Consider the following 23,649-nt stretch of genomic DNA (forward strand, 5'->3'; position numbering starts at 1 on the left):
ATGACTCCAAATAGTTAAAAAGGAATGAAAAAGTGGAAAAAAGTATCAACAATGAAGTCAAAAAGACTGTTTTAAAATACGATTTAATGAATTCTTGTACTTTTGGGATAAAAACATGCTTTGGAGTATATTTTATTCTCAAAATGTAAACTTTAACCACAAAACTGAATTTTGACTTATAACTTTATTCTGTGAAAGAAAGAAAAAATATAGCTGTTTTTCTCCTACAGCCCCTGATACTCTTTCATAAACAGGAATAAAAAACCAATCAAGGTGTCAGACAAAGGTTTCGACTTACTTGAGAGTTGTTGCTGCAGCTGCCGGACCAGTGCTGCAGTCTGCTGCTGCTGTTGGGTCTGCTGCATCCCCGGTCGAGGAAACTGCAACAGATGTGCACAAGTTTATCCTTCAGGCTGTTTGTTTTGTACATTTCATACTGCATGCACAGCTGGAACACAGTGGATAATTACACACAAAACACTGGAAAAATGTAAAATGACTCCAAAACTCTCATTGTGTAATCAAACTTATTTTAAATAATTCAAGAACAATAGTCTATATTTACGGTTTCAATTATTTATCATAGCTTAAGGACTAAACCTAAAATTGTTGCTTTTAGGATGCACCAGATTCAAATAAAAAAAGTGTCTCACATGAACAGGAACTACTTTTAATAAAATCAAATAAAAGTTTTATTTCACACTAAATGAAAACACCCAATAGGAAAAAAAGACAAAAAATGCATCAACATTTAAAAAAATAATCAATTTTTTAAAAGATTTTATGGTCTGAAAAATCATCAAATCATGAAATACATAAGATACAATACATAGATACATAAATCCACGTTTTTATTAACAGTAAAGCTGAGTGTTTTTGTAGCTTTTCTATAGACAGGCGTATTTATGGTGATCATGATTTATGTGTTGGTTTGGATCCTTAATCCTGCTGCCATCCCATAAAGAAAAAGCCAAAGAGAAAGTTAAGCAAATGAAAAAACACTTTCAGTTTTAGGATTGCTTATTTGGCGGAGTCAGTAAGCGTGGGCTCCATATTATCCAGAGAATGCTTTATGGACCAATTTATTTTATATTTAATCATTTTTAAAGTCAACGCATGCTGTTTAGGTAATTTATTTATAGAAATTCAAATTTAGTAAATGAAATACAGGAAATTAAACATGAAAAACCATAAAATGTCCAAACTTCTCCAGCTTTTTAAAGACTAGGTAGAAACCCAGACTGTTTTACCCTCTCTCTGATCTTACCATGGGCTGCTGGGGGGGCAGCGGCTGCATGCCCAGGCCCTGGTTTTGCGTCTGGCCAGGAGGGGGAACAGCCGACACCTGCTGCTGTTGCTGCTGAGGCACCTGCTGCTGTGGAGGAACCTGCTGAGGCTGAACCTGCTGCTGCTGCTGCTGCTGCTGTTGTTGTTGTTGCTGCTGCTGCTGCTGCTGCTGCTGCTGTTGTTGTTGCTGCTGCTGTTGTTGCTGAGCTTGAGCCTGTTGCTTGAAACAAAACAGACCAGAGTAGGACGCATGAGTCAGAAGGACTGTTTTCACTCCATAAGTACACATTTAAACCTGCAGGTTAAATGTGAATGAGGGTACTGCTTGTATAAAAGCCAGGTCGGTGACATACTCTGAGTGCTTGCTGTCTGAGGAATGAATGCTGTTGCTGCTGCACTGCTTGCTGCTGTTGTGCTGCTTGTTGTTGCTCTGTCAGCATCTGATTGGACCGAAGGCCATACATCCCCTGCGCTCCCACAGGACCCAAGCCGTGCATGACAGAACCCTGTTGGATGGGCTGGTGGGGAAACCTGATGATCACAAGAAGAAAGACGACAGGTAGTGATGAAGATAAATGTTTTTACTGGAAAACTGGCCAAAAACAAAGAATAATCAGCTTTACTTGCAGATTAAATCATGAAATATGGTGCTATAAAAACCTTACATTTTACTTTCATATAAAAAAAAAAGTGGACTACTGAGAAATATTCCTGTCTTTTTCCCAGATGAAACGCTTCCGATATGTTTGATTCAACAGGGGCTTGGCACAAGACACACAACATGGATACCGCTGTGTTTGGCAGCTCCTAAAGCATCCTAAAGAGACATTGGCTTATGACTCAAACTCTAATACCAACAATCACCTCATAGTTATCCCTGATGCTTATGCACCTTTTTTTAAACCAAATATCTTTCCTTCCACTCAACTTTACTTTTAAATGCTAGAAAATACCTTTTTTTGAGCAGCCAACTTCTTTAGCAATGATATTTTAATTCTTTCTGCTTCAGAACCACTGTAGAATGTTGTTGGGCCACATTTTCCAACAGCAGATTGATTGAACTGCAGCCATAAGCCTGGAAGCCATCCTCACAAACTTTATAAATAAGACTGACTCTGAGACTGACCATCTCACTTTATTATTATTCATCATCTTTGGACCAGATAGTTACCAAATAGACCAGATAGTTCCAGTACATGGTTTATTGGCTGAACATTTTGATCCATTTTTGTTAATACATTTTCATACATCGGAGAGAAGTTTATTTGTGTTTATCATAATAGATTGTTTACTGACTACTGTTGAACTAATGTTTCACTAATGATTCCTGATCAATGAGTGGTGTCCTGTCTTTTTTTAACTTAAAAGTAACTTAAACTCTGTTAATTTTATCAAAAATAAATTACTAATAATAAGTATTGATACCTGGTTTGATAAAGCTAACAATGGTGCAACAGAGTTAATGTTTGATATTAGCAGTTATTAGAGAAGTAGATCGATGTGTATTGAGATTTTTTTGATAGTCATCATTGTCAAAAAATTGTTTAATGCCTGAAACAATATAATATTTTTTTTTGTTATTTGTCATTTGGATATTCTGGTCCTGCTGATACTCTAATAAAGCGGTGTGATACCAACCTGGGCGTGTTCTGCATATTGTGTGGATACCCCGGCGCCTGCTGGTGAACATAACCGCTGGGCCTCTGCTGCATCTGTCTCAGTGGCTCCACCACACCTGGGTTGGCTCCTGGATGAGCGCCTGGGAAGTTCTGGGCTACGTAGGAGGAGGGAGCTATACCGCCGCCTTGAGAAGGATGCTGCTGCATGCCCATGTGCGATGCATATGTGGTATAGCCCTGACAACATACAAATATAGAGCAAATTGTGACTCTGCATGTGCAAATAATTCCAACAAATGGAAACTAAAAAAGAAAAGCCCCAATCAGACGCACCTGTGATGGTTGCATTTGAGGATATGGTTGGTTCGGTGTCATCTGCCTCATCTGCGGCCCCATTGCATTTTGGTTTTGCTAAGAGAAATGATGAGATGAATTAAAACATGAAAAGTACAAAAATATGTATCGAGTTTGACAAAACCCAAAAATAGGCCGGAGCTGGTTACAGCATCAAGGAATAAAAATGATTCAAACAGGATTTAAAAAAAAATTCTACCACACTGTTCCTGTGGTTTAAGTCTTGTTAATAACTGATTCAAGAGTAAAGCAGGTGTGAAATATCTTTGGCTTGCTTGTTATAACAGGATTCAGTAGTAATACTTAAAATAAAATTACTACTTTGTAAAACTATTTCTGGTTTTCTAGTTTCTAGACAGAGCACTTGGGATTTTTCCCATTTTATTAAACATTTATTTTTGTTGATCAAACATGATCCACGACCCTGTTAGAAAGGGATTTTCCAGTGTATACACAAGAGTAGTGATAACTATGTATATCCAACACATTAGTCATTACAGTGCATCTTTATGTTAATGAGCAGGTCTCATGTCCAGCTCCTCTACTATTGGCCAATAGAACTTTAAAACCAACGTCACTGCGTATGACGTAAACGACTGCGCGTTTACGTCTCGCGCAGGCGCTCAGACCAAAACAAACTTTATTCCGGTGTTTTATGTTGCGTCACCGACCGCAGTGAAGTTAGTTTCAAGTTGGATATTGGACATTCGAGCTCCGCGGAGCAAGCGGTGTTTAGCGCAAGGTTGATCCGATTTATGAACGCTAATTTCGGCCAGCCGTTCTCTACTGCTCCCTCCTCAAGCGCTCGGAGGTTCACTTAGGGACTGTAAACTAATTTCCGAACCAAACACTCCTGTCAAACACATGTAAATAAATGCCTTGCCTTGCGACCAACAGACACAAAAAAAAACCAAACATGCTTTTACATGAGACACACTATCCTCTATCAACATTTTAAGACAAATTCAATATTTTGAATCATTTTTAACATTAAATAATATAATATTTTCTCCAATAGCTTCCAAATCGTGCCCCATTGACAAAGAAATCAATGTGAAATTGTTCTACTAGACTGGAGAGTTGAGGTAAACTAATTTTTTCCCCATTTTAGATAGAATGATCTGAGGAAAAAGAAATACACGTCCCTAAGATTGGCATTTTTATTCAGGCAGCCCTTCAGGTGAGCAGACTACAGTTCCAGGTTTTACATCCTGCTTCTCAAAAGCTCCCAAAGATTCTCTACATCTCCATGTCCTGCCATTATCCTCTTCACTGTCTCCTCGTCTTCTTGATATCAACAAAAACGCCCTGTTCCAACTAGAGAACCAGCGTACTGCGTCCTTGTGAACTCGGTAAGAAAGGACTTTCAACCGTTCTTCTAGGTTACTCAAGTACGTTCTTGCGTACTTGAGAAAACGATCCTTTAGATAAGGCTAATCCCTGTTACAAACGCATTCACAAAACGATCTCTAAATAAGCTCTTATAAAACATACAATTTCAAACAAAACATAGATTAGACTTACATCCATTGATTTCGATTGCGTAAATAAAGACGTAGGACACAGAAGGCGACGTTTTTACATAGATAGGCAGGTTTTCTCTGTAAAAAAGTTTTCTCAACTGACTAATGCTTCTGCTACCCATAATGCATTGCGACCTCAGAGCTCTCCTTCAAAATAAAATACCGATGAACCAATTCTAACTTTACAGAAGTATTTAAACTCAATGATTATCTTTTCAACATTAATTATTACAGATACATTGTCAGATTTTTATCACTACATCATTATGAACTATTTTTTAACTTTTAGCCCTGTGTAGAACATATACATATAAATAACAGTTGATTGTTTCTAATAAATTGCACTGTTTGCTTTGTTTGCTTTGTAATAAAGTAAGAACACCCTATTAGCTATCCAAACAGTAAAAACACAACACTTTCTTAAAGAAAAAGAAAAGTTTCTTTCTTTTCACTAGTTTTGCTTGATAGATATGTGACTGAAATGAGTTGCTGGTAGGCATTTATCACATTTACTACAATACATTTCATTCTCATGATAAATTCCAATTGATGATAAAAAAAAATATGGCTGTCCATATTAACGGGATTGTTAGATTTACCATTTTCTCCACTCTTTGTTCAATAAACGTATCAATAAATACCAATAAATTTGAAAATATGACTAGACTTCTTTATATAACTGGTGTCCTAAAGAAGCGAATTACAAATAGAAATGTTTTTCAAGAGCATTATTTGTGTTTATGGGGCTGTTATTGCTGTGCCATGCAGTCACAACCATACAGTTACCCAAAAAAGAAACAATAAATAGTTCTTATTGTCACTTTTCTCTATAGTACCACAAAATATCGTAACAACCCTTTAAGTCAATGATATGGATCTGGTTGACAGGACTAACTCACCAGTCGGACTACTAACTGCTGCCGCAGGTTCTGAGGCATGCTGGGTTGAGGCTTGTAAGAAATTGGGTAGATCTTGTCCATGGGTGGGTAGCTGGGTCGTGTTATCTTGGTCATCTGTGTGTTGCGGGTTGGCCTGTATGGGGGCTCCAAACCTGGACCACCTGTAGGAAACAAAGGGCCGGGATGTCAGAGGATGTTGAGTGTGTTGTGGTTTCAGAGGGGGAGGATTGCTGCTGAGAGCCAGAACGGGACGTACGATTGGGATGAAAGTATTCTGTGGGCTGACCTGGAGGCAGGGGCTGATTCTGGGGGAAAACGCCCATGGACTGCTGACCGTAGGGAATCCGATTATACAGGTTGGTCTGCACCGACTCTGTTGGCACGTTGTGGACGTAGGTCATGTTGGTCTGTGTGCGGTTCAAAAACTCCTACCAAAGGAAAATAAAATAGTTATATTTAGAAATCATAGCATCAAAATCATCTAAAAGTATATTTAAGCTTCAGAGATCACTGACTTCTCCCTTGGTTGGATTCTTCTTCTTCTTCGGTTTCTTCTTGGTGGACTCCGAGGCGACAGCAGCTACGCTCTTATCCGCTTTCACAACTTCCATCATCTTCTTCTCCGGCTCCTGGGAGATGGGAGTCAGAGGCTCCTCCTCTTCTGGGGGAAGGGGCAGTGGCTCCAGGTAGTAGCTGCGCGGCTTGGGCTTCAGGTGGGTGTGATAGAGCAGGAAGCGCTGCTGCTCTTCAAACTTGGCGATCTTGCGGTCCACGCGCACCGTTCCGAACCAGCCCCAGGAGAGCGGCGCAGAGTGCTTCAGACCCTCGAACACATCCCATGGAGAAATCTTCTGCTTGGTTGAGACTTGAAGACCCTGAGCCAATCAGAAAACAGCTTCAATAATTAAGAAATGTGCCTTTAAGAGATTCAGTTACATGGATTTAAACAAAGCACAAGACAGAAAGAATAAAAGGGAAGAAAGAAAGAAAAACAAGAAAGAATAAGTACACTTGTAAGGGATGGAGATGGGATGCAAAGAAGGGAGGATAGAAAGAAAGAATATAAGACAATGAAAGAAGGACAAAGAATACAGGGAAAAAGGGGATCGCAGCAAAGACACAAGGAAGCAAAGAACACATGAGCAAACAAAAGGAATGACAGAAAGAAGAGAGGTAAGACAAGAGAGAGGAAGGAAGATGGGGCAAAGACAGGACAGAAGGTGGAAATAATCACTAAAAGAAGGGAGAGGAAGAAAAAAACTCAGAACATAAAAAAAGGAAAGAAACAATAACCCAAGAGAGGAAGGATTGGCTTAAAGAAGGGGGGGGAAAGAGAAAAAGAGTTAGAAAGGAAGGACAACATGAGGAGAATTTGAAAGGGAATAAAGTCTGAAAAATACAAATATTTTTCTGATACTTTTCTTTTCCATATTTATCCAGACCCAGAAAACACTGACCTTTAATCCCACACTCGGGTCAGACCAGGTCTGAACGCCATGTTACCTCTTTCTCGAAGCCTGCGATCTTATTGCCCTTGGTGTCGATCAGCGAGCCCTGAGGCTCACAGGTGATGACATCACGGGTTTGCTTCGGCAGCGGCAGCAGTTGGCGAACCTTCTCCAGACTCTCTGACTGCCGGTCTCCGAGCTCTTTCTGCAAGAATAAAAAAACCCCAGAAACACAGAAAGTTAAAACAGACACTTAGATGGGATTAAGTCAAGTTTTTTAGCCAGTTTCTACTAATTATTATTAATATTATTATTATTTACCCTGTTGTTTTAGTTGTCTTCAAAAAGCCATAAAAGGTTTAACCTTTTAAAGTATTTTAATATTTTCTCAATCTGATTTAGGCCTGTGGTAAATTTATCTCCATATGGGGAGAATATGAGAATCTTTAAAACCAGTTGCATAAGAGACACAGATGTGTCCGTCTTACCCTGAGCTTCTTAACCAGGTTCATGTATGCCCTCTTGTTCTCCTCCATGCCGCCCTGAGAGATGCTGGACATGTCAGCAGCCAGTGTACCGTTTATCAGCACGCTCAGCATGTCCAGCACGGTGGTAAAGAGCTCACTGGGACAGAGAGACCAAAGTAAGAGCCAGGCAGCCTGAGAAGTTGCAAAAAATGTGCAGCTAAATAAATCGTATGAACTCACTTATTGGACTGCATGTCCACGGTGCCGCTGCTGATGATATCGAGCAGCAGAACCGCCCACTCAGTGGTCTGCTGGGTGCTCCGCTGCACTGTGTCAAACATGCCACCGACCTTATCAAGACAGGAAAAACACAGCTTATATGAACGCTGTTCAGAGCAAAACAATCAAAAAGAGTGTTTTATCTCAGACATTATCTTTTTGGAAGGCTGTTAACTGTTATCAGTCAGATGATTGGTAAAGAGGTTCTTTCAAATCCTAAAATGTGCATTTTAAATATCTATCCTAAAGAAATTGTTATCTCAAACAATCTAACATCCCTACCTAATGTTTGCTTTTTTGGAAGCTTATGCTTATGAAAGAAAGAGACATTATGTGCAATTTCACAATGGATCAAAGAGATGACTTTGTAACTTTACCCTTAAGAAGATCAGGTATTTCACTATTGATAAATGTTGGGTAATCTGGGCTGTCTTTTACACTTTGTTAGTCCAAAATAATATACAACTGAACATGTTATAAAGAGAACTTGACACAAGGTCATTTGGCAAGAGAAACTGGTCTTTATGTTGATCAGTCTACTTTTTTTCCCCTCTTTCTCTCCTCCGTATGTGTTTTTTTCTTTGTCTGAGGGTATATTTGTATATATGTGCATGAGTAGGCATATTCATTTGCTCTTGTAAAGTGATTTAAAATAAAGATGCTTACGAGATTCAGCCGTAGCTTAAGTGCCTCGTGCATCATCTGCTTGGCCTTGCAGTCGTCTTGGTACTGGTCTTCCCTCCAGTTGGTGACAATCTGCTGGACCTGGTTGTACAGGGAGGTGAGGAGGCCTTCCCTCTGCTCGTCCTGTCCCTTTAAGCAGGTCAGGACCAAAGACAGGAAGGGCTGCTGGCTCAGCAGAGACATGCTGCAGGCGGAGAAACATGGAGCTTAAATATCAGTAAATATTATATACACAAGCATTCTGAGCTGAAAGACATTAAATCTGCAACCTACCTTTTCTGTTTCTGCCGGTCTCGCTCTTTGCGTGAGGAGGAGCCGAGGTGCTGACCTTTCTCCAGCTCCTCTCCGGCTGCCTTCAGGACGTGACCCTGAACTGAAGTGGGCAGCTTGGCAATCAACGGGGCGACCAGCCAAACGCCCGACCTCTCTGATGAGCTGTTGGAGATAACAAACATGTCAACTAATCACCGTAAGAATTAAAACTAGGAGTCCAATGATCGTAGTTTTCTGGCCTATCACCAATATTTAAAAAGCCTGACCACCGATTGCAATTTTGGGTGTTAATGATTGTTTGTTGCTAACTATAATGACATTAAGTCATTAAGCTAGCAACAGTGAGATGACTATTGTGACCCGGTGAGCCGGTCAGTCGGTTCTCTGTCAGATCAGAGACCGTGGCTGATTTTCTGATTGCTGAAGTAGATTCTGTCGTGAACAAGCTTGTTCAAGTGATAAGTAATTAAAAATAATCAAAAATAAGCCAGTGTGGAGTGTGCTGTGGTGGCGCAGGGGGTTAGCACGCCCCACGTTTGGAGGCCTTAGTCCTCGACGCGGACGTCGCGGGTTCGACTCCCGGTCCCGACGACCTTTGCCGCTGTCTGCCTACTGTACACTAGCGCCGCAAAAAAAAAAAAAAAAAAAAAGCCAGTGTGAGATTTCCTCAGTGGGTTTGTTTAAAAGGCTGAATGTTACACAATAAATTTCTGAGGTCAATCTACTTCCTGGTTCAGAACAACAACACACAAAATAAATGCTTGCTGCCAGCAGATAAAAAAGAAAAAAATGAAGAAGTTGTTCCCTTCTATATTTAGGAAATATAATGCCTATGATGAAAAATGTGGACACAGTTAGATCTTTTAGAGCTCAAATTAAGATGTAATCAATTTTGAAACCTTTAAAAGACCAGCAATGCTTTTTTTTGTCACAATCCTTGGAACAAATTTGTTAGAAAACTTTATAAAAGCAGGTAAAAAAATAAAACGATTAGCCAACAAACACACCTCAAAATAGGTTTCATCTTGCTTGTAGTGCTGTTGCTATTGGTTGCAGAGCCTCCTTGGACTGCAGCTCCATTTCCTGAGGGGTTACTGGAGTTCATCTCCGCTGATTTCTGGAAAACCTCAATTGTTGCCTTTGCTATGTTCTCCAGGAGAGAGCAAAGCTCCTACATCACAAAAAGGAAAATATTGTTGTATCTTGCATCATAAACCACTGTAGATCTTTTTTTCTTTAAATACAGATATAATCTCTGAAGTTGGGTTTACATTGTTTGTGCTCTGCTTGATCATGAGCTGCAGCTCCAGAGACGACTGTCTCATTGTCCATTGGTCCATATTCTGTAAAAGAGACAGAGTTATTGTTAGTTTTCTTCATAGTTCAAACTTAGGCAGTTATGGACTTTAACTGCATGAATTAATACAATTAGCCATCAGAGGGCAGCAAAACTTCACTTTTGCAATTAAACATGGTCCAAACTAAATTTATTTAAGTAAAAACAACTACGTATATTGAAAATACATATGGGTTTGATTTAGAATTAATATATTTTTTGTTCTTTTTTTTCTGTACCTGAAGGATGCGTTTGATTCGCTGCCTCTGAGGGTTGTCGCCATCGTCGCTGTCCAGCTGGCGGTGAGGGTAACAGATGAGCTGCAGGAGCCGCTGGGCTTGAATGTTTACCAGCACCGGGTCCTGGAGGGCACTGCTGTCCTCAGAGAGAGACTTCAGGCAGCGTTCTCCGACCCATTCCTGCAAGAACACAACAAGCCAGGCAGTCGGGAAAGAAGGAAAAACATGAAACAGCAATTTGGGAAACACAAGAAAAGTTAACAAGTTTCACAGGATTAAAGGTTTAGTTTTTCCTGCACATTCTCATGCAGATTCAACCAATGGGAGCTCATAGTTTTATGTTCTCACCTGCTGGCAGATAGTCTTCAGGACGTACTTTGCGTACACATCCAAGCTGGCTGTTTCTATGGAAACATTGCGTCCGTCGGATATGTCGTCGAGGCCGGCAGGATGCGACAGACCTGAACCTCTCAGCTCTGCATCGCCTGAGGCAACATTTAAAACAAGTAAATCTAAACAGCAGAAGCAGTAACACTGATCAATAATCTACTTCAAATATAACATAAGATGGTACAAAAAAGAAATTTCACAATCTCAGGATTTTCATCCAGACTCAAACTTCCAGAGTTTTCACTACTTTACAGCAAGTTTTATAAAAATAAACAAATATATTTATTTAAACACAAAGCTGGCAGTGAGGTCATAGCATTTCAACAGTGGACAGACGATTAATGGATGGGTGGATGGTTTGTACAGTGGATGGACAAAGAAGGAAGAACAAACAAAGGGATTTGATGGACAGATGGATGAATGGACGGGCAAATGATGGATGCACACAAAGATGTATGTCTGGATGGACAGTGGTGCAGAAGGAGGGAAGAACAGAACCAAGCTACAGAACTAAACTGTAGTACTGCAGAGAATCTTACCCAGCATGAAAACAGCTTTAAGAACAGCAAAAACCGCTCCAACGACGATGCTGTTCTGCGAAGCAGCAAGAAGGTGGCGATCACAAGACGACCGGATACCAACAGAAGATTTGTCTGTAGAGTTAAACAATCACACCAATCCATTAATAAATAATTGCAGCTGAAAAACAAGAATGTGTTTGTGTTTGAGTTGCGTACCTGACTTGACGCCATCTTGGGGGACAGGGTTACGCTGTGGCGTCTTGAACAAGTGCAGCAGGATCCTGCATGTGAGTCGAGCTCCTGGCTCAGAGTCTTGCTCGCTGCACGCTGGGGTAGAGATGGACTCATTAAAACTGAGTTTCCTTTATAGTATAGGAAGATCAGCTGCACAATGAACTAACTTAAAGTCTATCCTGTTAACTTCAAACCTTCTCCTCCAAGAAAACATGTTGCATTCATTGGAGTTGATGTAAAAGCAGTGAAAAGAAAATATTTACAAAAAGTGACAGAGTCTGGCATTTACAAGGCATAGTAGCAATGTAACAACAAAACAGCATGGCTGAACGAGGCTCCCTCTCTCTATAGTGGGAGGAAACAAAAAGGATAAACTACAGAAAGACAGAGCCAACAACAAAATACATTTATTCTTAGCTTACAGCGTTAGCACAGGTATGCTCAGCATATGGTATGCTTCCTGTCCATCTGCCTGACTGGGGAAGTATCTCTGAACAACATTGTTGTGTTTGCCTGTCAGCTAAAAAGGGTCACATGTTTTTTTTCTGGCTGTACTTCCAGCAGCTTTGTTATTGCAGTACTGTTGATGGAAGAAATGCCACAATTTGGACAAATAAGAATGGGTCAGATTTTGACAAAAATGTATCCCTTTCAAATTTCAATAGATCTTTTCTTTTGGTATTGATTATGTCGATACCAAAAGTTTGATGAATTATTTTGACACCTCTAATCAGCGAAAAAACCCTTTCATGGTGAGTGAGCATGTGTATTTACCTGCATTAAGGAGGGAGGGGATGGCCACACAGCGGACCAGGTCCTCTAAGAGCAAACACTGCCTCGCAATCAGAATAGCCACGAAGGTCGCCAGCGAATCATGGAAGGACAAATCACTAACCTGAGGGGGAAAAAAAGCAACAATTTAGGACATGATGATGCATTAGGTAATACATAGTGGCATGAAGAGGTAAGCAGGACTTACGTCAACGTTACAAAGCAAATCATTGAAGCCGCAGTTGCCGTTGTTCGAGGAGCAGCAAAGAGCTTTGAGAATGCCGAGCCACTCTGCACTCAGAGAGCGACAATAAGCTGTCAGCTCTGCACACAGGATCCCAATATCATTCACCCTGAAATCACAAATGCAACCGATGGAAAAAAACATCCCAGTAAACAAGGATGTGCAGAATATAATCACCACTCACCTCTCCGGGTCCCTGTGGTCCACACAAACCTCCATGAGCACGTTGCACACGAAGCTGTAGCGGTTAGCCGGGCTGTCGTTGAGGATTTTGCCTACCATGGAGTGGTTGTTGTTGGCTGAAGGGTTGCTGATTGTCTCCATCATAAACCCAGGATCCCATAGCATGTTGGAGTCCGACGGGTCAATGTTGCAATAGATGGAGTTTTTCACCTTGGAGCAGAACTCGCTGTAAAAGCATGAAGGGGATGTTCAGAAATGACCCGGTTCGAAAAGAAAATAACTGCTGAAACGACGCTCCACCGCTAAGATACATACAACTTTTCTGAGGCTACAGGAAATTGTCTGACTTGCCTGAATATCTCTCCAAATTTGTTCTTGAGGTGACTGCAGGAGGTGTAGAGGTCGTACAAGTAGGCCAGGATGCAGCGCTCCGCAGAGGAACAGTCTGCCGGGTTCACACCTGACTTCACCACGATCCGCAGCCTAGTCAAAGGTTTACAGAAAGGAATCAACACAGCTTCTTCATCCAAATAAATGAAACACTGTTGTTTGACCAAAACTTCATGTGTACATTCTCAGAAAAGTAACTACAGTAGAATTGAAGATACTGAATTTAAACAAATTTTAAAAAAGGTAAATTCTGTATTTTGCCCAGATTTAACAACAACAAAAGTCTGAAGTTAATTTTCCATTCTCATGTCTTCATTCCTATCAGAAACAAATGTCTTGGTTGAATTAATATAGTTTTCAAACTAAAAATGTCAGAATGTAAATAATTTTGGGCTCAAACAAATACTGGGTGGGTGATTTAATGGTACAAACTTACGCTGAATACAGAATTTTAGTTTGATAAAAACACTGAAAATGTAAAATACGCATCAATAAAACGTGAGAGCAGCCATTTAAAGTGTGCTGAAAGCAAAATAAAAGACCTCACTTATTCCCATTGAGCAATAATTTTCATTTTAAGCTTTATGTTATATAAACGCACTAAAGAAGTCCATTACTTTTGCAAAGATAAACCCGTTTCAAGGAATAGACATTGTTCCTTGCTAAAGAAAAAAAAATAATGAGTTAATTAGACTGTAACAAGTGAAGTGTGCTACACGACTAAATGCAGATGGGGCTCCACCTCGCTCCGCTGGAGCAGCAGCGGAGATAGAATCTTTTTAGTCAATCATCCCAGAAGATTTGCACTTGACTTATCCTGTGTTAGAACAAGCGACAAAATGGAGCTGGAAGATGTCAAATGAAATCTGGGAGAAGTTGCACCGCTTACTCAAACGGTGCTCTGAAAAATGAAAGCACTAAAATCTTAATTAAAATAATATTTTGGCTTTACTTCAGGCTCGAGCCTCTAATTAAAATTAATTAGTTGGGTTGGATCAGGCTCAAACACAATGCCTATGGACTCGGTCCAGGTCGGGTCGGATTTCTTCGGTCTCATCTAAACTTTAGCACAGATTTCTCCTCCAGATTCGAACCAGGAGATTCCAACAGGTGAAGCACTCATAATTAAGTGGAGTTGTTTCATTTTATGGTTCTGTCAGTGGTTTTTATATCTGCAGAGAAAAAGCTGTGTTCACCTGCTTGATTAATGTGTGACGGGATCTGGATTCTCTGGTCAAATTGTTGAATATGAACTAAACCGCATAAAAATTAAGTGCAACATAATAGTTTCTACCATCCACCACTTCTGAAGCTAACTAATGAAAATACTTGAAAAAACTATTTTCTGCTTATTTTCAGGAGGCTGCTCTTCTATTTCAGCAATGCAGGAAAAATAAATTATCTACACTTGCCAACATTATAAAAAAAAGATTAAAGTTGTCAGAATGTGTTTGTGCAAAAGAGTAATTATTTATTAGTACCCCGCTGCAACTCTAAACATTCTTTTAGCTACTTTTAAAAGTTTAATAGCAGCTCTAATCCTCACTAATATCCTTGTACAAACACATTATTTCTACTTGAATGTAAACAACGTTAAAAACGCCAAATAAAATCAAAGTCAGTCTTAAAAATAAATGGAAAATTTGAGACGCACCCATCAAAAACCTGAGCCGTCTGCTCCGGGTTGAGGATGAGACAAGAGTGGTATCTCCTCAGCACAGCTACAATGCAGAGACACAGGCTGGTGGTGTAGCTGCCCACCAGGCTGGACGACTTCAGCAGCAGCTCAGCCTCCACCAGACTTAACTCGTTCAGAAGCTGCAAACACCAAGAAGTCACAAAAGTTTCAAAAACAAAACAAACAAAAAGGAACTTTTCTGGATTTCATCAAATTCGCCTTTACAAATGTTGTTGTTGTTACCTGAATAGCAAAGTCGATGAGGCCACTGATGTTGAGGGAATACTCCATGAGGTCAAAGATGAACTGAATGTGCTGGACGAGGGGCAGGTGATAGGACATCCCTAAGGCAAAGCTGGTGATCTGCTCCAGAACGTTTCTGGACACCTACGCACAAAAAAGCCAGAAATTAAATAATTTAACAACAGAATTATAATTTGATAAAACAGTTTGATAAGTTAATAATAAATGTAAAAAAAAATCTTGAGATTGATTTGTCAAGTATGAAGCTGAATGATTAAAGAACCAGAAAATCTGCCTGCTGGGAAAATGCTGTGAAGCTTAAAACAAACAAACAAAAAAAAATGCATCCATTTCTTGCACATTCTGCAAGAAAACAAACAGCTAAGCATCCAGAAATTGTAAAATATGTTCAATATAAAAAAGAGCCACAGCTCAGCTGCACCCAGAAGGTTACTAACCAAATTTTAGACCCAAAACAGCAAAGAAGCAGCTTTTGGCAACAAGAGATGTTGTAATTCTGAGATCCCTGCCACCTTAACATCAACAACCAGAACCTTTTTAAAATTTATGGGCTTGTATTAATCACAGTGTGTTCTCTTTAACAAGCTGAATGTATAAAACTATCTATACCCCTTTTTCTTTGCCACATTTTGTCAGGTTTCGACCACAAACTAAAATATGCTTTGTTGCCATTTCAATTAAAAATCCTAAAGTATTTTATCTATCCTCAAAGGAAATTAAATCTTGCTGTAACTCATATCATCCAAGAGTCGTCGTGGTTTGTGATACTTTGAGCAACAAATCTGAAGAGGCCTCTGACTGAAAACTCAGACACCCCTAAATAAACTGTTTGGCCACCAGTTTCCTTCAAAATTCATTTAATTAGCAAACTCCTGCTCTGTGAAATCCAACATGCATCTCCATTAAACCTCCCTAAATGCAACATGGAGCCACCTTTTGCTGTCAATATCTATAAAACATAGGTCACACAGAATAGTTTACACATCCAGAATTAGTTTGGTGTTTTTCATAGTATTTCTATTAAATTTCCATTTCAAATTTTTATAGCATGTTTTGACAGACTCAGCTCTGATTTTTCTACCTGGGAGGTGACCTGATGCTGGTCAAAGTGGGAGAGGTGCTGGAATTTGGAAAATATATCTTCAGCAGTCGGAAATGCTTCAGGCTTACTCCTCTTCCTCTTTTGTCCTTCCTCCCCACCTGTACTCACAGTGAAATAAAAGGACAAGATGAGCTAAAAGAGGCCGGCGGTGTTATTTTCAGTCCGCAAAACACACCAATTGTAAAATACACTCAAGCGGTTGGTCTGTCATCGTGTTTTTGATTTGAAGTTTCACAGGAAAGAAACCCACTGAAATAAAGATCACCAAAAAAAAAAAAAAGTCACACTTTTCATATAAAAAACACTGACATTTTAACTCTGAAAATAAATTGCCTTTAAAATGGTCTCTTCTACCTCAGATGATGTGGCCAAGAATGAAAATAGTTTAAGTGGGATGAAGATAGACACAATCCCTCTTTCTCTGATGATGAACAATAGGCCAGAAAATTGCAAATGGAGCAATATCGTGGCAAACTAGCTTCAATTTTTGCACAGTTTGCAAACATTAGAATACAACATGTGCTTTTCCTCAGGATATATTGCTTGGACAATTTCTCTTAAAAACAAATTAGTCTGCAAAACAAAATAATCCACACTGTTAAAGGAGAGTCAAGACGAAGCTTTCATGTTCTCATTAAATCTGATCCTTGAAAAGTAAATAAAATATTGCCAAAATACATTCCTAAAAGAAGAAGTGCAAGCTGTAAAAACATAAGTGAAGTGGAAACTGGCAAATTCGTCAAATGCAAACAGACCCGGCGTTCACCGTTACCTGTTTCTGCTGTGCTTTTGCGGTTGAGCACCTTCAAGATGTCTTTGGTAATTTTCTTGATGGTGTGTCGCGCCTCATCTCTCAGTTTTCCCACACCGTAGAGGACGACTAAACGCTGGTTGCATTCATGACTGGCACTTTCCTCCTACAGACATAAACAAAACAAAGATTCAACCGCACTGGACGCATCAGTAACTCAGCAGCAGCACATTAAATTGTCTTTCAACGAAAACAGAGCTGGCAGGGTGCAGAGGATAACTTTACAAATGTTTTACATTTATATTGTTTTACAAGTAAGATTATTTTTTCTGCTTCAAAATGCACTGCCTAAAACTACTTCAAAAGAGTAACTAAATCCCAAATCAACTCTTTATTTGGAGTTAAACTGAATAAATTGGTTCTTAATGGTGCTGTCTTTGTTTCTGCACAAATTTTTGTGCAAGCCTTTTGAATTCTGAATTATCTGTCTCAGTGCTGCCCTCTTTGTGTTAAACTGTGGTTACTGCAGTCAATTTTTGCTGTTGGTCACAACGGTACAACTTGGTCGATTTCTACATCACAACCCCGCTTTCAGGAATTAAACAAGCAACTGGTGCTTCACATGTTATCATAAAAGTTTCCAATAATAAAGAAAAAAGACGCTGGTTCGTTTTTTGAAAAAATTTAACTAGAGTCTGAAAAGTCACACAATATAGATAGATAGCATTTATTGTCATTGAACAGAATTCAACGAAATTTCCATTGCAGCTCCCGTGCAAAAGGTCAAATATATACAGTATAAATAAGCAAACACACTATAATAATAATAACATTATATACAACTAAATTAACTAAAGGCACTCAACCACACCAAAGAAGTAGCAGCAGGTCCAATTATGGCAAAGTACAGATGATGTGACAGTGCAAAGTGCAGAACAATATGGCTGTGTGGGGGTGGGGGATATGTATGTGGGCCGGCGAGGTTATGATATGTGTGGGAGGGGGGGGCGGCAGGGAGTAATGGCTCTGACGGCTGTGGGGAAGAAACTGTTTCTCAGTCTATTTGTTGTAGTCCGTATATTCCTGTACCGCTTGCCTGATGGCAGCGGCACAAACAGTCTGTGGCCCGGGTGGCTGGAATCCATCGCTATGGATCCAGCTCTCTTCTTGACCCGGTCTGTGTAAATGGAGTCCAGATCTGGGAGGGGGCATCCCACAATGCCTTGTGCTGTTCTCACCACCCGTGTCAGTTGTTTCCTCTCCAGTGCTGTGCAGCTACCATACCACACAGTCATGTTGAGGCAGAGGATGCTCTTGATCATCGCCCTGTAAAAGTTCACGAGCAGCCGTGAGGAAAGTCCAGCCCGTCTCAGTTTCCTGAGGAAGAAGAGCCTTTGTTGTGCTTTCTTCACCAGGTGGGAGGTGTTTGTGTTCCAGGAGAGGTCAGAAGTGATGTGGAGGCCCAGGAACTTGATGTTGTCCACACGTTCCACCACTTCTCCATCTATGAGAAGGGGCGTGTGAGCCGTCCTCCTGGACCTTCTGTAGTCCACAATGACCTCCTTGGTCTTCCCTGTGTTCAGCACCAAGTTGTTGGCTGAACACCACTGAGTGAGCTGCAGAATCTCCTCTCTGTAGTGGGTCTCGTTGTTGTCTGAAATGAGACCCACTACTGTTGTGTCGTCCGTGTACTTCACGACTGTGTTGGTGGGGTGGATGGCCACGCAGTCGTGTGTAAACAGGGTGAAGAGAGCTGGGCTGAGCACACAGCCCTGCGGCGTGCCTGTGTTGAGGACCAGTGGGGACGATGTTGAGCCACTTATTCTCACCAGCTGAGGCCTGTTGGTGAGGAAGTCTCTGATCCAGTGGCACAGTGAAGCGGGCAGCCCCACCTCGAGTAGCTTCAGCACCAGCTTGTCTGGGATGACGGTATTAAATGCTGAGCTGAAGTGTCTACAAATAGCATCCTGACGTAGGTGTTGGGATGCTGCAGATGGGTCAGGGCTGTGTGCAGAGTGATGGATGCAACAAAGTTGCTAAGTTGACTACAATGCTTTCCCTCATCCTGACCACACACTGCTCAGACATGGCCACACCCCTCCACATTTCTTGGCTCCGCCCACTGATGGAAATTTCCCATTGGGTTTTTTACACTTTAACAAAAACACAATTTACACCAAGTATGCCTCAAAGAGTTGATGTTTCTTGATCGCAGTTTTCTAGGATATTTGTGAAGTTTAACGTTTGCAAAGATTTTACCTGCTTATTCTGATGTTTTATTTTGAAGATGATCTAAAGAAGAAAGATGAATCATGTTGCTCTTGTTCCATTTTCCATTATTCTATTTTTCCTTCTTAGACGTTGTAGGACGCTCACTTTTTGGCTTAATATCTTTAATTTTAACAACTACACTAGTAGTATAAAAATGAAAGTTGCTACATATTTGTAATGAAATGTCTCTAACATCAAGTTCAGGAATCTTTTTCCTTCTTTTCTTTTTTTAAGAACAGACCGCGAGTGTCCTCACCTGTGGAATGGGGAAGTGGGTGGCGTACTGAATGTGGCGGGGTTGCTCGTACAGCTGAGGGAAGGCGGGGTCCATGCCTTTGTCCTTGCAGCTGCTCTTACCATCCTGCTCCTGCGGAGGTTTCTCAGGGGACGGACTCCCCTTGGACTCGCAATGCATCGGAGGCGAGAACATCTACAGGAGACAAGGACCTGAAATTACCCAACCCAATCTCATCCAACGAGGTTTGCTGATTATGGTGAAATACACATCACTTACCTCATCAAAGTTTGCACTGGAGTTGTGATCCGTCTCCATGGACTCGGACAGACCCGTATCCTGTAGGACAAACGCGGTCTGGATAAATCAGCAGCTTCCTGACACAACAGATGCCTGTAACTCACCTCCATCTTGACACTGCTACCAGCATCCTGCTCTTTGCGCTCTGAATCATCGGAGGGCTCGTCGCAAGGGGAACGGGGGCGCGGCAGGTGGGAGTCAGACGCCAGGTCGCCGCGGGAAATCAGCGTACACATGTAGATGTTGTGGGAGAAGACGTCGTGTCGGATGAGCTCACAGAACAGAAGGACCAGGTTGGAAAACTCCACTCGCTCACTCTCGTTCCCCGGCTCCGCTGTAAATGGAGAGAAGAGCATTTGAATAATTTAATATTGACTCTCCCCTGCTGAAACATTACAAATAAATACTCTGCAGTTTATGAAATCCTTAAAAACAGGCAAAAAGGATATTGCATTTCTTCAGATCAAATGTGATGTAATGTAGACTAAAAGCAGTCGGAGGCAACCGGAACAGTAATGGGAATAAAAAGAGACTCACTAAGCGTGGGGGCCTGCGTGTCAAGGAACTGCAGCAGCACGTCTTGAAAGACGGGGAGAGTGGCGGCTGAGAGTGAGCCGGACGACACAGAACCTTTCTCATCCACCACCTCCGACTCCCCACACCTCTGCAAAACAACACAGCAACATGATTTTAGACTCAGAAACAGAATAAAATATCCCTGTGCTCACATTCCCTGCATGGGCTCACAATTATTTTAAAATCATTGGAAGTCTAATGATTTAGACTTCCATTTCTTCTAAAAATCATTTAGAAGAAATAATTTTCTTATCTAATTTGGGAAGATTTTCAACCAAAGAGTTATGCTCATTTCATCCCTTATACATTTAGATTCAAATCCCCAGTAAAGCATTTTTCACCACCCTAACCGATCTTTCAGTGACATTTCTAAATTCAACCTAAACAAACCCATATGCCTACTACCAGCAGGAGAAACGGGTCATAATATTTTGCCAATGACAAAAGAGAAATCCTATTTACATTTTTATTTTGTTTTTGTTTAGTGAAGAAGGAAGTTGTGCTCAGTTGCTTCTTTTTTGTGTCATTTCCTTCAGTCGTTCTTGGTGCAGCGCCACCACCAGGATTTGACTCGCTTGACACAGTGCAGTATGAAAGCGAACCACAACAGCTGAATATGTAACAAATGTTGCAATTTTGGTCTCCAATTGAACAGTCCATCACATTAGATTTATAAAAGGTTTTCTTGCAGAATAGCTCTGTATTTATTTGATGTGCATATTTAGCTTTGTGGAGGCCGCTTTGCCTCATACCTCTGCCTCTATCTCAGCCTGCCTCTTCTCCAGCAGCTTGGCGACCACCATGGCTCTGTGTCTGCCTGAGCGCTTACAGCACACCGCCCATTCACACAGCAAGGTCACCACGGCGTCGTCATCAGGCGACATCTGGACAAAATCGGGAGTTAAAGGCAAGAACAGATGAGAATATTTTCACTTAGTTACTCCATCATAGGATCTAGCGGGAAAACTCATTTAATCGCTTTTTAGTTCATTCAGGAATAATGAAGTGAGCTTTAATACTGGCCATATATTTCCCATTAGTCTAAACCCCTCTGAAGAGATTTCTAGTTTTATTACATGCATAATGAGATGTTAATGAAGAGAATCTGTTCGCACCTCATGGCCATCTTTACTCTGCCCGGAACCAAATATCCTGTTGTACAGCGAATCCAGGGAGTTGTTAAAGTCTGATTTCTCAAAGCTGTGGTTATCCAAAACCTCCAGGGTGTGGAGAACTCTACCAATAGTAAAACCTGGAAAAAAAACCAAAAATGTATGACATCAGCCTGTTCTCACAAGTAGAGAGATAAAACAGGTCTGCGAGGATAAGGGAGTGCATCCGACTTACCTGCTGTTGTCTCCTGACATTTATCAAACGACCACCTGAACTCCACAGCCTGGCCGCGTTCCTTGACTTGCTCCTCGATTTCTCGCAGCTTTGCTCGAACCTGCAAAGTGGATGCAGATTAAAACATGCCAGAGACGAACAGACATACAGAACATTTCTTTCTGTGAGAAATGTTGAGAATGAAAAGTTGTCATTTTTTCCTCAAATGCTGCATTATTCCTCTTTCCCCTGTGCTCCATCAATCCATTGTAAATTGTTTTTTTCTGCTGGTTTTAACCATTTATTTGACAACTTGATGTACATTCGTGCTGTAAACTAGTAATGAAGCAATTGGATTAATCGATTATTGAAATAATCATCTAATTTAGTAATCAGGTTATTGTTAAATGGAGAATTCAGATTCAGAAAAATGCCATTTGCTGAAAGAACAACACAGTAAGAGAAGTTATTAAGTCAAAACTGTACAAAAAAAGACACATTTTACATTTAAGATCAACCAAAAACACCTCTGTTGGTAAATATGTTCGACCCAAGAGGAATTTTTAGCTTCACTTCATAATAATTTTGTAAAAAAATTTACTTTTAAAAACCTATTCACTTAACAAAAAAAGTAATCAACAGATTAGCTCTTCACTGTATTGATTTTAATTCAAGCAGAAAAGTCTAAGCTTTTCGCATGTTGATGTTAGTAGACTGTTTTTGCTGCATATACATCCTTTGCTACACATGATTAAGCGTACACTAAAGGACAGTTATGTTATTACATATAAGGCAATAAAATATTAATTTTCCCATTTAAAAAGGAACTGAATTATTGGGTGCTGTGGTGGCGCAGGGGCAAAGCACAGCCCACGTCCTCTTGGCAGTGGTCGCAGGTTCGTTTCCTGGCCTGGCGACATTTGCTGCATGTTTTCCCCCTCCTCTCATTACCCACTGTCCTGTCAGACTACTTTCAAATAAAGGCCACTAGAGCCAAAAAAACTTTAAAAAAAAGGAACTGAATTATTTGCTTATTTACATCTTTCAATGTATTTGTAATATTGGATGAAATATCCAATGTTAAATGAGAGGTTAAATGAGAAATCTGCAAAATGTGCCAACTGTTTCATTCGATTAATCGTCAAAATAATTGACTACGAAAACAATCGTTATAAATAATTGCTACTGTAAACAAAAACAAGGTGACTATATGAAAGAAAATCAAAAAACGTTAACTAGACTACTAGTGAAAGTACCTGTTGTGTGAAGGCAGTGTTTCCTCCTGGCATTGGCAGGCTGGAGGGGGCGATAGGCAGCAGGTCCAGAGGTGATCCAGTCTTATTCCTGCTGTCTGTTAATGAGTAATGCCACACCAAAGCACTGGGGCAGCACAGAACGATGCTCTGAAGAGACAAACACAGAAGTGGAAAGGAAAATGTAGTTACAAACAAACAAATAAACGTAAAATCTGACATAATATTGAAGCGAAATAGCAGGCGAAGTGAGATGAAGCACCTGCAACAAGCAGCTGAGACCAAAAACCAGCGGCCGGTGCTGCGGGCAAACGTAGAAATCTGTGAACGGCGTCTGGGCCTGGTTTCCTCCTGCCGGCTGGGAGGTCGGGGTGGTGGGCAGAGCGTTGCCTTGCTGCGTGAGGATGCCGTGTGCCGCGTGACCCCCTGCGCCGGGGCCCAGGCTGCCGTCGCTTAGCAACAGGTTGAGGCGACGTGTGCAGAAGTAAGCCAGTCTTCGTGATAAATAAGCAGACTGCACAAATTCTCCTGAGTACTGAGGCGCAGAGGAGAGATTTGCAGCATTAGCCATGACCACTCAGTGTCCATTAAAACCAGTAAGCTTTCAAAGAAACACAAAGGGTTGCTGTGAGGGCGCTATAGCAGGGGTAAAAACCAGATCATACAGACAAAAGTGCTAGTTCCAGTGGAAGATTATTTCACTTACAAGACATTTAGGCCATGCTACAAAAGAAATAATTTGCAACTGGAAC

At 40.8% G+C, this 23,649-nt stretch overlaps 1 protein-coding gene across 3 annotated transcripts in view; it reads right to left on the reverse strand.

Annotated features, from left to right (window-relative positions):
- med12 (mediator complex subunit 12) overlaps nt 1-23,649 on the reverse strand; it is a 31,296-nt gene that overhangs the window by 739 nt on the left and 6,908 nt on the right. Inside the window, exons 7-42 of one of the 3 annotated variants that reach the window (XM_028008242.1) lie at nt 23,160-23,432; nt 22,901-23,047; nt 21,666-21,765; nt 21,434-21,570; nt 21,071-21,202; nt 20,280-20,406; nt 19,847-20,076; nt 19,722-19,781; nt 19,464-19,637; nt 16,958-17,102; nt 16,165-16,283; nt 15,063-15,206; nt 14,796-14,959; nt 13,103-13,234; nt 12,753-12,977; nt 12,533-12,677; nt 12,328-12,448; nt 11,536-11,646; nt 11,338-11,451; nt 10,757-10,893; nt 10,409-10,588; nt 10,105-10,176; nt 9,841-10,004; nt 8,834-8,995; nt 8,543-8,744; nt 7,838-7,947; nt 7,619-7,754; nt 7,186-7,335; nt 6,198-6,557; nt 5,939-6,110; nt 5,683-5,843; nt 3,240-3,317; nt 2,926-3,143; nt 1,641-1,818; nt 1,268-1,507; nt 299-380 (exon numbers count right to left, since the gene is read on the reverse strand). In XM_028008242.1, coding sequence (XP_027864043.1) covers nt 299-380; nt 1,268-1,507; nt 1,641-1,818; nt 2,926-3,143; nt 3,240-3,317; nt 5,683-5,843; nt 5,939-6,110; nt 6,198-6,557; nt 7,186-7,335; nt 7,619-7,754; nt 7,838-7,947; nt 8,543-8,744; nt 8,834-8,995; nt 9,841-10,004; nt 10,105-10,176; nt 10,409-10,588; nt 10,757-10,893; nt 11,338-11,451; nt 11,536-11,646; nt 12,328-12,448; nt 12,533-12,677; nt 12,753-12,977; nt 13,103-13,234; nt 14,796-14,959; nt 15,063-15,206; nt 16,165-16,283; nt 16,958-17,102; nt 19,464-19,637; nt 19,722-19,781; nt 19,847-20,076; nt 20,280-20,406; nt 21,071-21,202; nt 21,434-21,570; nt 21,666-21,765; nt 22,901-23,047; nt 23,160-23,432 — 5,602 coding nt within the window. The remainder of the gene's footprint in view (nt 1-298; nt 381-1,267; nt 1,508-1,640; nt 1,819-2,925; nt 3,144-3,239; nt 3,318-5,682; nt 5,844-5,938; nt 6,111-6,197; nt 6,558-7,185; nt 7,336-7,618; nt 7,755-7,837; nt 7,948-8,542; nt 8,745-8,833; nt 8,996-9,840; nt 10,005-10,104; nt 10,177-10,408; nt 10,589-10,756; nt 10,894-11,337; nt 11,452-11,535; nt 11,647-12,327; nt 12,449-12,532; nt 12,678-12,752; nt 12,978-13,102; nt 13,235-14,795; nt 14,960-15,062; nt 15,207-16,164; nt 16,284-16,957; nt 17,103-19,463; nt 19,638-19,721; nt 19,782-19,846; nt 20,077-20,279; nt 20,407-21,070; nt 21,203-21,433; nt 21,571-21,665; nt 21,766-22,900; nt 23,048-23,159; nt 23,433-23,649) is intronic. The other 2 variants (XM_028008245.1, XM_028008243.1) reach the window with 2 other exon arrangements.

This window comes from Xiphophorus couchianus, chromosome 23 (genome assembly GCF_001444195.1).
Source record: "Xiphophorus couchianus chromosome 23, X_couchianus-1.0, whole genome shotgun sequence".
NCBI classification, from domain to species: domain Eukaryota; kingdom Metazoa; phylum Chordata; class Actinopteri; order Cyprinodontiformes; family Poeciliidae; genus Xiphophorus; species Xiphophorus couchianus.